Source organism: Phlebotomus papatasi, chromosome 2 (genome assembly GCF_024763615.1).
Source record: "Phlebotomus papatasi isolate M1 chromosome 2, Ppap_2.1, whole genome shotgun sequence".
Lineage (NCBI taxonomy): Eukaryota > Metazoa > Arthropoda > Insecta > Diptera > Psychodidae > Phlebotomus > Phlebotomus papatasi.
This window is the reverse complement of record NC_077223.1, coordinates 65,165,509-65,181,099: the sequence shown is the minus strand read 5'-3', so window position 1 is coordinate 65,181,099 and position 15,591 is coordinate 65,165,509. Positions and strand designations below refer to the sequence as shown.

General features: G+C 32.6%; 1 protein-coding gene across 1 annotated transcript in view; it reads left to right on the top strand.

Moving 5' to 3' along the window:
- LOC129803897 (calcium uniporter protein, mitochondrial) overlaps nucleotides 1-14,489 on the top strand; it is a 178,787-nt gene extending 164,298 nt beyond the window's left edge. The window contains exons 6-7 of the mRNA XM_055850773.1: nucleotides 1,098-1,301; nucleotides 8,984-14,489. Of these exons, the coding sequence (XP_055706748.1) occupies nucleotides 1,098-1,301; nucleotides 8,984-9,268 (489 nt within the window). The 3' untranslated portion in view covers nucleotides 9,269-14,489. The remainder of the gene's footprint in view (nucleotides 1-1,097; nucleotides 1,302-8,983) is intronic.
- Nucleotides 14,490-15,591: the final 1,102 nt, after the last annotated feature.

Genomic DNA, 15,591 nt, shown 5'->3' with positions numbered 1-15,591 from the left:
GGTTCACTTTTGTATCTCTTGAAATTTAGTATGCACATTTATCACGAATAATCATGTTTTATTGTAAACTTATTACTGATATCATATTTCTCTCATCTGAGCGAACACCAAAGATCACTTTTTCATTGTTTTTTTATTCGTTTATTCCGGAATTAAATAAATGTCAAAACCGTGACCCTTTCGAAGGGTATCTGGTGACCCTCTCAAAGAGTCAAATATGATCCATCCTTTGGAAAAGGGTCAATTTGACCCTTTTATTTTTACCAGTGTCTGTTGATTTAGAGCCTCTAAGACACCTAAAATTATATATTTTCTTCATACACAGCTGGAGTTTAAAAAATTCGAGGCTCAGTAAAGGAAAAAAATGACATTTTTACTTCTCGTTTTGTCCGTATGGTGACAAAACTTTTTCCTGTGCGGAATTTGTAGAATTTCTAAGGTCAAAATGTATCTATTTTTACTTTGTTGTTGATGGGAAAAATATGGAGTGTTTGAAGCCAGAATTTATACGAAACCTGAAATCCTTCCCCTATTTTTTGGAATTTTTAGGACGATTGGGCCACTGGTGACCCAAAAATGAAATTTTTACTACGGTCCTCTAAAGTTGTGTTTTGTTCTAAAAAGTCAGAAAAAGTGATATTTTCTGACCCCCGATTTTCGGCCTCTCGTCCTTAAAGGGGTAAGAGTGGAATTAAGATGAAACCTTGTGAATAAGAGCTTGATCGGGGGTATTTAACTTAAATGCAGATTTACAATAGTTGTGATTATGAAAGAATCACTGCTGATATGTATGAGGGGTTCATGGAATGTTTTCAATTCCTCAAAAAGGGGAGGAAAAGCTCTTTTGCAGAGCTTCTTTTTGTTTTCTTCTTTCCCCTTATGCAATATTTATTCTCATCGATGCGTGTTTTCCCTTCAATGTCTGTTTTTGTTGTTGTTAGTCTTTTGTCTAAAACCTTTATTTCCTAGAGATTTGGGACAGATATTGGGGTTTCGGGAGATTTTGAAAATCCTTTAAATTTTTTTACCCCCAAAATTACCTTTTACTCACTTGTTATCTTCGTTTATTTTTTGCTGATTGTGGTTTTTTTTTGTAGAAAAAGTGCGAACTGGAGATGAAAGCTGTGAGAAGAACTAACATTCTCACGTGGGTTGGTCTGGGATTTATGTCTGTTCAATTTGGAATAATCGCCAGATTGACCTGGTGGGAATACTCATGGGATATTATGGAGCCCGTCACATATTTTGTCACATATGGCACAGCCATGGCAGCGTACGCTTATTATTGTATTACAAAACAGGTGAGTATCCTTTCCTTTTTTGCTGTTTTCTTCTTGTTACCCCAAAAGCATCATATTGCAGAAAATTCTCATATGACTCAGAGAGTATCCCCTTCATCTACCAAAAAAAAAAGAAATGAAGCCAGGAAAAATTGCCTTTTCTTGCTTCTAATAAAAAGAAAAGGAATGTATGCATGGTTTAGTATTCACTCATACACTTCTCTCGTTTTATTTTTTTTCACTCCCAAAAACTCGTCTTCATGGACTTCTTTATCAATTTAAAACATTTCAACTCCTCAAGATTTCACTCAATTTTTTCCTCTTCGAGTTCCTAAAAGAAAAATGAATAAATTTTGAAAGAATACTTGTGAAAAGTCTTTCAGAGAAGAAAAATAATATAATATGATAAGGAATTGAGAAGAGAAATAATGCAATATAAGAGACGTAAAAATAACTTCAATCAATAAATATCGTAAGCCATAAATTCCGCAATGAATTCAATTTATGGCTGCAGTCTCTGACTCTAGTTTTTTTTTTATAGTTCATCTTGTTTGAAAGTTTTTTTTTAATACAGCTTGAACTATTAAATCTATTGAGTTATGTGTTTAAGATATAACATTTTAGTATAACTTTGCAATTTTTAAATTTTCAGACAAATTATACTTCACCTCTCTTTTGACTGTTTATATATATATATATATATATATATATATATATATTTTTTTTTTGTATCCAGATTTTTTTGTATTGAGAAATATCTTTATAAAATTGTGTATAAACCGTATAAATGGATAAAGTTCCAAGAAAAAACTCTAGAATAGAGTCATTACTTATGGACGTTATATACTTATAAAATTCTTACAGAAGTTTTTTAAATTTTTACCTAAAACAAATTTCAAAAATCATAAAATTAGAATTTTATGATATGATCTACAATTTTTTGGTATTTTTCCAAATTTGTTTTACAGAAAAAATCAAGATTATAGCCAGTAGTCCGTAAGTGTATAACGTCCGTTATACACTTATCCGTTTAGACCGTTTTTTCTTTTGTGTTTAATGTGCCAGAAAACACGTCAAACAATTAAATTAATCTAAGTGCCATCGATCTAACTAAATATCAATAATGGCTTTCAGTTTAAAGCATTTAAACATTAAAAAACTGATTTTATGTTACATTCAAATACCCAATAAATTGAGCTATTAAATATGTGAAGTTTCATTAGACAATGGTTGATGATCTGATGCTAAATCAATAGCATTCAACAACCCATTTTAACTACATACAATAAAAGAAAAATTTATGGTTTTAGTGCAAAACTGTGAAATGTTATTTCTTTCAATCTCTGTAACGTTGAGAGAAAATATGTTTATGATGATTTTTAACCTTTTCTAAAAACTTTGAATAAAACAATCTACATAATATACTGAAAAAAATCACGAATTGTTCGATCTGCTTAGTAAGTTTAGTTAGTTATATTGATTTCTTTCAATTGAAAAGAGTTGAAAATGTTTAAACAAATTGCATTTGTTGACAATTATTCAAATTACTGGTTGTTTACCGATTCATTTCCGATCCGATTAACCTTGTTAGTTATTTTAAAAATGTTTTACTGCTCTAACTCCACAGAGATGGCTTGAAATGATTCCTCGATTTATTTTGGTAGAATTTTGGACATTTGAAGTGTCGATTTTTTTGGTGTTACGTTGTTCGCCCGTCTTCCCGATCGTTACCAGACCTTGAAGCCAAACGGTTGGAGATAACAATCTGGAACCTTTCATGGGACCCCATCTCATAAGTCGACATAATAGCTGTTAGCATGATCTAAACTTTCTTCCACTCCTCCTTTTCCTCTCTAAAAGTCTTTGAAAAAACAGGCGTTGTGCAAGTTTTTCATTTTTTGATCGGTGCCAGCCAAAATCCCGAATGGGTCAAAATCCCGAAAAGCCAAAAAACGAAAAAATACGAAGAACTACCTTTGAATCATGCCTAATAGCGTTTTTCAGAGACCAAGTTTCAAAAAACTCCCAAGAACGTATTTCTCAAGGAAATGGGGTCAATTTGAGCTCGTTTGCAAAGGTCTTGGAATTTCTGATAGTCTGAACCGATTCAAATCAGTTATAAATCGATAAGTAACAATTGTTTGACGATCAATTGTAATACTACTATACCATTTTTATTTAACTTTTAAGTGATTCAGTCTGTTATATAAATCAATTGTGAAGCGGTAAAGGGTAAACGATGCGAAAGTATTTTGAAGGTATAGCATCTAAGTCACGAGTTCGAGAATTTTGCAAAACGTTTGAGGCTTTGTGTATTATTGAAAAAGAAACAGTAAAAAGTCTATAAAAGCGTATACTAGTTGAGAAGGTTTTCAAGAAAGAATCTGAAGAAACAGGTAACTTATATGTAATCAAAATGGGTCAAAGCACTGATTCTTGGGAAATTAAGGAATGGCCCTGATAAGGAGCGCGACTATCGTTGGAAAGGTCTTGATCTGAATTGATCCAAAATATTCGAATTCAAAACTTCAAAAAATGTTAGTAAGACTATGAGTGAGGGTACTAAAGCAATTTTAAATAAATAAAATCTTTATTGTCTCAGGAAATGCGATTTTAGTAATGCTACTTTGGAGTGACTCAAGAGCGATAGAGGGTTAAAAGAGCCATGGGTCAAATCCATTAAGAACATAGAGAAAAGATTGAGTTGTTCCAAGCATGAGTTGTCCGAAGTTAGCGCGCTTTCCCCTAAATGAGAATCATATTTTTCCGTATAATTTCCTTTTCATTTTGTATCGCTTGGCTGTGCTATTGCGAAAAACCGGTACCCACAGGTAGGATGCTTCCATGAGACTGGTCACAGTGGTATCGATCGTTAGTGAGATCAATAGTGTTCCACAAAAGTTCCGGTCTTGTCTATCATTCGCTAAAAATCAAGGCTAGAATTCTGTCTGGTTTATGTATCCTGGATCTTGGATGCAATCTTCTTCAGAGCATCAAAAATTTGAGAGAACAATAATTAGGGTAATATTGGGATCACTAGTAATTGGGATCACTAATTCTCTTATTGACCCTTTCTTATCAATTACCAGTGGGAAACCAATGTGGAAGATGTATGTGGAATAACCAAAAGGCAAATCAGTAAAAAGTAGTGATACTAATAAATCCCTGATCATTATAGTCCCAGATTCTTGCTGCCCTGAAGAAGGTCCCAGCGTTCAGTAACGAAACGTTGACTGAAAGAATAAAGTAAAAAATATTAAGCAGACTAATTTTCCGCCTTAACTTGTATTAAACTCGATGACTTTTTTATCTTGTAGAACTCGGTTCTTCTATTAAAATTGTAACGGTCAATATTTGAAAGTTGTCAATAATCTCTCATCGTTAGAAAGAGATCGCAAATGTTCGTTTAGAGAGAAGTCAATTGTGGTTTAATCATGCTCACACAGCATGGACCTCCCTATCCTAGACCAGAAGGAGTGGAAAGTTAGTTATCATACGATAAATATCACAAATATTGTAAATATCATACGATCTTACGACTTTTGATTAAAAATCATGCGATCTAACGATTAATGAGTGATAATTTTACGAATTTATAATTTCTTTTCAAGAAATCTATTTTATCAATTTATTTACAACACAGGGTTTATTGGAATACTTATTCAATCAGCCCGTGAAAGAAAATTTGCAAATTATCACAATGATTTTATCTAACAGCTGAATGTTGAAACGAAGAATAATTAAAGTTGAACCACAGATTAGCGCTAGTCTAGGGTTAAAGTTAGGTCTGGATTAAATATTTTTTCGTATGTTCAAACCTGGAATAAGAGCTTGACAAAATCACTTTTTTTATATGGCAACCCTATTTTATGGCATTTATAGCGTGACCAAAATGTCAAAAATGTAAACAAATGTTTGTGTATTTTGTACAGTTCCAAAGAGTTTGTGAGGCAGAAATGTCGCAAATTATTAAAATTGATAATTTGTTCGAAGTAGCAGTGTTGGCTGACAAAAATAGAAAGCCTTCTACAACTTTCCGTGAAAGACTTCATCCGATGGAATATTATTCTGACTACGAGTTCTGGATGAGGTATCGATTCATGAAGACCAGTGTTTCATACATAAATTGTCTCATTAAGGAAGATGTTGAAGAAACTCGAGGAGATCCTCTCTCCTCAATGGATAAACTGTTGATAACACTGCGATTCTATGCCACGGGTAGCTTCCAAAGAGTGTTAGGAGATTTAGTAAACATTGACCAATCTACAGTATGTAGAACAATCAACGAAACTTCTTTGAAAATCGCCAAACTATTTCATCGTTTTGTCCGTCTTCCAACTCCGGAGCAGCAACAACAATACGTAGAAAGTTTTTACGAAAAATTTGGATTTCCTCGAGTGGTTGGGCTCATTGATGGAACGCATATACCGTGCAAATCTCCTGGAGGGCTTGATGCTGAATTGTTTCGATGCCGGAAAGGATATTTTTCAATCAATTGTCAAGTGACTTGCAACGCTGATATGCGAATAATGGATTTGGTAGCGAGGTAAATATTTTTATTACTCTTCTTACGATTTTCTTTAACCAGAAATAAAAATAACCATTTTCAGGTGGCACGGATCAGCTCACGATCAAACTATCTTCAATTTTTCAACTTTGAAAATGAAGTGCGAGGAAAATTATTTTGGCCGTTATTTTTTGTTAGGGGACAATGGCTATGCTAACAAGAGTTATCTACTGACTCCACTTTCGAATCCACTCACGGAACAAGAAAGAAAATATAACAGGATACACAAGACTACTCGCAATTTAGTCGAACGCTGTATTGGAGTGTGGAAAACAAGATTTCCCGTTTTACAAACGAAGTCTCGCCAAAAACTGAAAAATACTTTGAAGGTGATTACAGCTACCGCTATTTTACACAATATTGCAAGGGATTTAAATGAGCCATCTCCACCACCCCCGGAAATACCACTACCAGCTCTGTATCAAGAAATTCATCCAGTTGCGAGAAACCTGCATGAAGCATTGCCAGACAATTCAACAAGAAATGTAATAATTAATACAATTTAATAATTCACGTAGAAAATGGACTTTATTTTTTCTATGAATATCCTGCAGAATTCGATTGCAAAAGCTCCAGTTTCAATTTGTAATAGTCTTTTTTCTGTTTGTAAGCCTCCGCCTTATTCTTTGCCGCTTCGATATTGACTTTAAATTCTTCTTCGTTAGCTTTTCTCATTGCAGCCGTAGTTTTCTTCAACTCGACAAATACCTCAAGTTTTGCCCTTTCAATCTTGTTTTGCCTTCTTGCACGTTCGCTTTGAATTGCCCTCTCCCTTTCACGTCTAAAATTCCCAGAAACAGGATTTTGAAGATTTTGTACAGGAAAATTCATCTGCGATCGAGAAGGTTCACGTGTGTCAGTTTCTGGATTACCTGGTTCTTCGGTTGTAGGAGGAACGTCATATTGAACATCACACTCCACGGAACTTTCCTCGTCTGAGTAGGCTTCGATTGGTACATCCGGTGTCTCTGGACGATTGATAGAATTTGGTTCATTGTCGAAATTCGAGGAGACTGTTTCTCCAATTTGGCACACATCTACCATTGGAAACACGTCATTTGAGGAATCAATATTGTGCAAAGGCTGGACGCTTTTCTGGATGAAAGATAAAAAGCAATTTTGATCGCTCGTTCGAGGCACAAAAGCACCTCCTCCAGTTGCAACTCGCTGTAGACGATCACTGGCCAAGTTCTTTCTGATGACACCTACTTTTGATTTCCAGGCTGCTTTCAGTTGTGGTACAGTCCTTTTTTGTTCAGCAGACGCATTAAATTGGGTGCAAATTTGTTCCCAAGCTTGGAGTTTTTGTGAGTTTGTACTACTGTTTGTTTTCTTGGAGCCCAAAATCTTCTCAAATCGTTTGACGATTGCAAAAAGCAGTTCTTTATCCTCTTCGGAGAAATTTTTGCTTCGCTTTCTTTTCTGAAATGGGACAGAAAATAAAATATTTCTTATAAAAAATTCAATTAAAAACAAAATTATTAGCAATACCTTTGTTTGCTCCTGTTGCGCCATTTTGACAGCTCTTATTCCATTGTTATGCCAAAAATTAGACCTCCGAAATCGGGGGTCTAATTTTTGGCTTAAGCGTTAATCCACTGTTTAAATTTATTCTATTTCTCGTTCAAACATTAGAAAACGGTGGATCATCCTCGAATTATCATTATACTTCGATTCAACATTCAGCTGTAAGTGCCTAGCCCCTACTTAACTTTTTTTTTAAAGCCGGAAATCACTAATTCTAGCATTTCAAGAAGCTAGGAAGTTTTGTCGTTTCTTTCATTTCCCAATATTGTCTCTAATCTTACAAATTTTATCCATACTAAACAATTTACAAAATTGATAAACCTTTGTTATGACGGGATTTTCGGGATTTTGGCGTTTCGGGATTTTGACCTTTTCGGGATTTTGGCTTTCGGGATTTTGGCCTTTTCGGGATTTTGGCCTTTTCGAGATTTAGGCTTTCGGGATTTTGGCGTTCGGGATTTTGGCCTTTTCGGGATTTTGGCCTTTTCGGGATTTTGGCTTTCGGGATTTTGGCTTTCGGGATTTTGGCCTTTTTGGGATTTTGGCCTTTTCGGGATTTTGGCTTTCGGGATTTTGGCCTTTTCGGGATTTTGGCTTTCGGGATTTTGGCCTTTCCGGGATTTTGGCGTTCAGGATTTTGGCTTTCGGGATTTCGGATTCCGGGATTTTGGCCTTTTCGGGATTTTGGCCTTTTTGGGATTTTGGCTTTCGGGATTTTGGCTTTCGGGATTTTGGCTTTTTCAGGATTTTGGCGTTCGAGATTTTGGCTGCCACTGGTTTTGTGTATAGAATTCACATATACTTTTATTGTTGGTTTTTGTAGCAGAATAATTCAATTAAAATCCTCCGACATTTGTGGATGAAAGCTTTCTTTCGGTTGAGTGCCCAAGTCGCATTCAAAACACAAGTAAAATCAATTTTAAAATTCGTTTTTATCTATCACGAAGATTTCTCAGACATAAATTACAATGAAAATGCTTTGGTGAGGGATTTAGAGTCGAGGTATAGCGAACAGCAGAGACTCTTTCAAGCAATTAAACTTTTTCTGTCTCCATTTTTCCTGCCATCCTCACTGAAATTTGCTCAATCAAAACTTTTTTGCTCTCCAGGATATGAGAGGGAAGAGTAAGCTCTTTCATTCTGCAATTTAAACTAGAGAGAAAGAGAGTGTGTGAAAATTTTGCTGTGGTTATTAGGGTGGTGTCACCACTTCTCGCCAGTGACCCACTTCTCGCCACCTATAGTTAAATCGAAGAAAAACCATGTTATACGAGTAATAAAAGAGATATCAGGGAGAAAAGCAACGCTGAATATATTTTTCAATAATATTGTCCAAAATAATTGAGTTTAAGCCTTTTCAAGTAGGTGGCGAAAAGTGGTTATTTTTGATTTTTAACAAAAATATATTTTTTTATGTAATCCACCGTTAAATTGAGGGACTATTAGTTTGATATATCTAAAGACAACATATCTAAGCAAATTTGTGTCAAATTTCAGTTACTTTATAATAAGGGTTTAAAAATTATAATTGAATTAGTTTCAGTTTTTCCTAAAAGTGGCGATAAGTGGTTACTCCACCCTACTGAACTGAATTTTCTTTTGTTATTAGGAATACGTGCTGGAGGACGTACGAGATCGACAGTTCCTCATTGCTATGCACAAGCGTGCGAAAAAGCAGGGACTGGATTTGGTGCAGTACAATCAACTGCGCAGAGAAATTGCGGATGTGCAGCAGGATTTGAGGCGTCTTCGGGATCCGCTCCATCTGCATGTACCCGCAGTGCCCAAGAAGTACTATGACGAATTTGACCCCGATGGTAAGGAGAGTGCCACGAGTACGAAAGACAGGATCAGGAGCATTCTCAGTGCTGCTACGAAAAGACTTAAAAAGTAGGATGATCGCGCGCAGAGTTGAAGGGAAAACGAAACTTCTGGTCCATCATATGTGTTTTTTTTTATTACAACTTTTTTTCTTTGTGAAATATTGAGTGTTGCCTTTGTTTTATTTTTTAATATCTTATAGCCTGTTGAAAAGTGATTTTTTACCTCGTTGTATCTCCTGAAATTTTACACCTTGTTTGAAATGTTAAATCAAAATTGATTGAAGGGAAGGAGAGCTATGTTATCTACTCTAATTTATTGTTGTCAACGAAAATCAACTCGATATAGTTTGTAAGTCAACAATGTTGATGTATGCTTTAAGAAAATGGACTATGTACTTTTAAAAAAAATTAAATGACTAAGAATGGTGATGATGGAAATATGGGGATGGGCAACTTTTTAGCATTTTTGTTCTTCATATTTTCTTACTTAGTATTTAGATTAACCTCTTTTGATGGCTTTAAGTTTCAGCGCAGAAAGATTTCTCGAAATTTCTCGAAAAGAGTCTAACGTAGAAAATATTCAAAAATTGGGAACATAACCTCACATTTATGAAATTTTTGACGTCTTTCTTTGAGCGTCAAGGATTTATTTATTAAAATAAGGTTACATTGGTCCTAACCTAAAAAACAAACTGAGATGTTGCGGAGATAAATTACAAATTTGTCATTTGAGAGATAAATGAATTAATTTCGTCGAAACATGAGGGTGAAATTTAAAATTATATGATAGATGACAACAAAAGATAAGTTAACTCAGCACCTAGGCATTCTAGTCATGAAAAACGGATTTGAACTCTGGACTTACTCTTAGAAAAGCGAGTAGTACTCTGTCGGAATTCGGTAAATAGATTATATACAAGAATTTGAGGTTACTTACGACCTAACCTAAAAAAAATCTAATAACAGAAAATTTTCAAGTTCAATGTTACAAGCGATTTTCTTTTATTATTCTAAGGTATGTAATCTTTTATATCTTGAAATTTGGTAATCACTCTAAAACATTTCAAACTGTCATGATCTGTGTTGTTATTAAATGAGGTTAGAAATGAGATTTTGATTTACTTTTGCTGACATACCATTTTCAATTTAGTGATATTCAATCTATTAAAATTTAACCTTCTACTCTTTCAAATTGAAATCAGATATAATTGACTGCCTGTCAAATAAAATTGAAATTTCAATTTCGTTTTTAATTTCCATTTGGCAGAAAGAGACAGTTATAACCAGCGTCATTAAATCTAAAATGTGGTAAATTCTAACCTCACTAATAAGATAATTTCAATTTTTTTTGACAGTAAATGACAGATAATCTGATTTCAGTTTAATATAGTAAAAGGCAAAATTGCAAGCGATTGAATTTCACTAAATTGAAAAACTGTTCTAGGTCCCATAAGGAACTAATTTGGTTTTTGTCATGGACTTCAAAACAAAAAATTCTGCAAAAAATGTGTTGAATTTTTGAGGTTATGCTTAAGATAACCTAAATATTTTCTAATATATCCATTGATTGGCCTAATTAATCATTGGTAAAAAGTTTATTTTATTTTTACTTCTAAAAGAAAATATTCATGCCAATCATTTTTTTTTTCAAAATGGAAAATTAATAACACTAAAATTTAAAATTTAAAATCCATGGTGTGATTTTTAGTCATAGATTCTAACCTTACTAAAATTCTTTTCTATAATATCAATTGATCTTAAGGCTTTTGAAGCTGAAATTTCTACATATTGGGATTCATTTTTTGAAAACTTTTTGGGTTAAGTTAAACTTAACCTTCAAAATTCAATATTTATTTTGAGTGACAGTTACTACAGAATGTTTTTGCCTTTTCGTCTAGAAGAATTTTTCATTAATAATTTGGCTTGGACAGCAAATCTCATTTGCAAATTCTTCAATAATCTAAAAATATAAAATTTTTAATCTCAGAAACAAAACAAAAATTGAGAATTTAAAATTTTTCCTGCACTTCATGGGTATTTCTGAATTCTGTAGAGCAGATTTCAGTGTTTTTTTTATTGATTAAAACCCTTTAGTGTACAAATTGAGATTAGACTGTGTTATTTTCTTTAAGGTTAGATCGTACATAACATTCAATTCTAAAATATTTAGTCTCTCTTCGTAAAAGGTCCGTAATGGCTTCGGTACATTTTTTAGACGAGAAGAATTCCATGAAGTCAAAATTCACATCTCTTTATTTACAATAAGCTTTGAATATCTAATATATTTATTTCTTAACCTATTGAAATAATTCTTGATAAAACATCACTGAGATAAATCCGAAAGGGTTAAAATAACATTCCGGAAATGTTTATTTTACCCTGCAGTATTGAGTCGAAATCGGTGTAAATATTATGCTTTTTAGGTGTATTAGGGGTTAAAGTTACCTTTTTTCGTGTTATTTTCACCCTTAAAAAGGTGTAAATTAACATAAAAAATGTTGATATATTTTTACATCTAAAAAGTGTTAAAGTTATGAGGAAAAAAAGTTAATCACACCTTTTTTTCTCAGTGTAGAGACACAAATAACTCACTTGGGAAACGTCTGGCGGCGCTGCGGTTGCAAAAAATCTCTGAAATGTGACAAAATATTTTACTTTCTTATTTATGCTTATTAGCAGGTCGTGTATCTTTTCGTAATGCGTATTTTTGCATTCCTTATTAATCAAAATAGTGCTGTACAAAAGGGTTTTTCTCAAAACTATCCTGTATTTTGAGACACCTAAGAAGAATATTAGACACCTAAGAACACTTTTTAGGTGTAAAATTATATCAACATTTTTTAATGTTAATTTTGCACCTTTTTAAGGGTAAAATTAATATGAAAAAGGGTACATTTTACCCCTAATACACCTACAAAGCATAATTATTTACACCGATTTCGGATCAATACTTCAGGGTAAAATTAACATTTCTGGAATGTTATTTTAACTTTTTCGGATTTCTCTATCTTTCTCTCGAGTTGAATTGCGCGCGATTTAGGAAACTTGTCATTTGAAATGATATTTTCTTTAAATTTCTTCATATTTCCGCAAGATTCAAGGAAAAGGGTGTTTAGAGTGAACAGTTATTCGTCTTCCGACAAAGATATCAAGAAGACAATTTATTTTTATGAGAGTTTTTCTTTCTATTATGTCTTTGACGCAAAAATATTCATCATGGCACCGTGATAGAATTACCAGCACGGCTATCTGCAATTTCCATTAGAACAATCAACACAAACTTTCCGATATTACATGACTTTTAACGAGCACATGCCTGATGTATATGAAAGAAAGAATTTTCAATATTAAATTGGCACAGACCATGGAAAATGAATATGGTCCAAATGTTCCAAACAAAAAATGTCGCCACTTTTATCCGACGAAGGATCAAAATCGACAGAGCGGTCAAATCGTTTAGGGAAGAAAAGAATGCTGAGCATTACATAACCTAACAAATTTGATATTCAATTCAGAGAGAATGCCTTGTTTAATATTCGTTATTAAATAAATCATGGAAGTTGTTGGGTGTATTTCAGAATGAAAAGCTGTTTTTTATTTTGGAAAGTACCATATGAAGCAGAAGAAAATTATGACATAACCTAAAATAAAATCCTTTCCTAAATTTCAGGTAATATATGTCATCTGCAGTGGCTATGAAGATAAACAATGCCTTATTAATTTATTTAACTCTTAAATGACAAAAATTATTGATATGAACCTCTCCTAGAAAGGGCAGGAAGGATATATTGACGTTTTGTGACACCAGATTTTTATAGGTTAAAGCCCATGTAATCTCACTTTTTTATTAAAACTATCACTTAGGTATAAATTGTCTTTGTTTTTATTCTAACCTAAAATGTAAATAATCCGTAGAACCATATGAAAGCTCATCCCTAGTGTTAAAAAAAGTATGAAAAAAAACTATCCTAAAACAGTAATAATAAGTAATCGAAATAATAAACTCCAATATTTGATTTCCTTCGATGCCAACTTATGAGAATCTTCACAAAACTACTTCAAACTAATTAGATTAGAATGAAAACATATAACTTTAACATCATCTTGTTATGGAATCTTGTTACAACATTTCCTTTTTGCTAAAATATTTGCTTGAGAAATGAGAAGTTCTTCTCATGGTTTTTTTTAGGGAGGGTTGCATGGAGGCTAATTAACTTCACAATCACGTAACAAATTGTTCCAATCCTTTCGCTAATGTAGTTGGAACATTTTGCGCATTCTCTACTAATTATTACGAAGCAAAAATTACATAAAATTTATTCCTTGTTGATATAAAAATGATAATAAAATTTGATATATTTTTGCAAAAGATTATATAAACTTTCAGATTGTTAGAACTTTCATCAAAAGCATCGAAAATGTTCATTTGAAATGAAAAAAATAACTCTATTTCTTCATAAATTTCTTTTAATTTATGTTATGTAGAAAAATTACTGAGATTTCTGAAGAAAAAGACTCAAGAACAAAATCACTTCATATCATAAATTCTTCATGTGATGACTTTTTTCAAGAAAAAGAACTAGAACTATACAAATTAAGTGAGATTGAGTGCATTTTTTGACATTTTTATGAGCTTCGCACAAAGTTGAATTGATATTTTAAATGCTTCTTGACTTGATTTTCGCTGAAATTCTGCACAAATTTTCACATGAATATGGAACAAAATAAAATCAATCATTGAATCTTAAAAAAAAGGAAAAATAAAAACTAAAATCCTCTCTTGATGAAAAAAAAATGTTTTAATGCACAAATCCGTCCTTAATATTCTTCTTCTTAAATTTCATGTGAAACTGAGCAAGAGAGTTTAAAGAAAAAAATTGAAAGCAAGTCAAAAAGACGAAAGAATTAAACAAAAAAAAAATCTTTAAATGTAAATATAGAAAGTAAAAGAAAAAAAAACTGCGAAAATCTGCAAGTAAATTTTTAGCACTAACAAACTTCCCTAGAATGTTAAAATTATGGAATTCGAGCTTGAATTTCACTCATTTTAAAAAAGAAAATTTACAAAAAAAAAATCGATCGATTACGAAAATTCAAAATTTTACTCTTCTAGTCTTTAACACTCTCCCTTTTTGAGCAAAAACAAAAACACTTTTAATAAAATCCCTAAAATCCTCATTAAAATATTCATCACTAGTGTTATTTACCAAAAAAAATTAGACTATGAAATTTACTTAAAAGAAAAGAACATAAAATAGTTGAACTTTTTTCAAAACAAAAAAAAAACAAAAATACACTTCATTGCTTCTTTAATGAGGAGAAATTGATAAAAATTGGAACTCTTTTACCTTGTGAGACTTTTTTTTATTGCGTTGATTGGATGGATGGTATTGGTACTTGATGACTTGATTAAGTATTTAAGCCCCGCCCTTGAACTCTGTCGCGCCTCTGCAATTAAAAATGTAATTTTTGAAATCAAAGAATGACTAAAAATTCGAGTAAAAATCATTAATTTTTTAAATCCAATTTTAAAATCCAAAATTCTGCTTAAAAATTTGTAAAATCCGATTTTAAATCCATTTGGTTGATTGCTTTAATAATTCAGGGAAAATGTTTGAAATAAACGGTGAGAGAAAATAGAAAATTGAACGGAAAAACTTGACAGATCGGCGCGATTTTTGGAGAGGTCTACACAATTTTTTTTACAAAGATCGAAACATCGCCACGATATTTGTAAATGATCGGTAGATCGATACGATTTTTGGAGAGATCGACAAGTAGCCATAGGGAGAAGTGGGGCACCTTTGAAATTGGGATTTTTCATGTATTTTTTAATTAAAATTGAGCCTTATCGTAATATAATTTAGTTTCTCAATCTGTTTGTCCAGCTAAATTATATCACGATAACGCTCAATTTTATTTAGAAATAGGTGAAAAGTCGCAATTTCAAAGGTTCCCCACTTCCAAAGGTGCCCCACTTCCCCCTAACATTTACAAAGATCGATATAGCGGTACGATTTTTGATAGATCGATATAATGGCTCCATCTTTGTGATTAGAAGATCGACAAGATCATTCACAAAGATTGAAAGAAAAGCACGGTTTTTAAGGAATAAAAATTATTAAAGATAATCATTGAGGCCATTTACATCGTCGCATTAGATTGAGATTGGATTGTCCCAAAATCTGAATCCAATCTTGTCTGTTTACATTGTACTGTTTAGATTGAATTGGATTTATAGCGGGATGCCATTTTTGTTAGGTTAAAAATAACATTTTCGATTTTTAAGTTGGATTTTCAGCTTAAGATTCTTAAATTTAACTACACAATTTGCTTAACATTACGTTCATATCTTTGTTTAAGGAACTCTGCAAAAACTTCTTGATTGCGATTT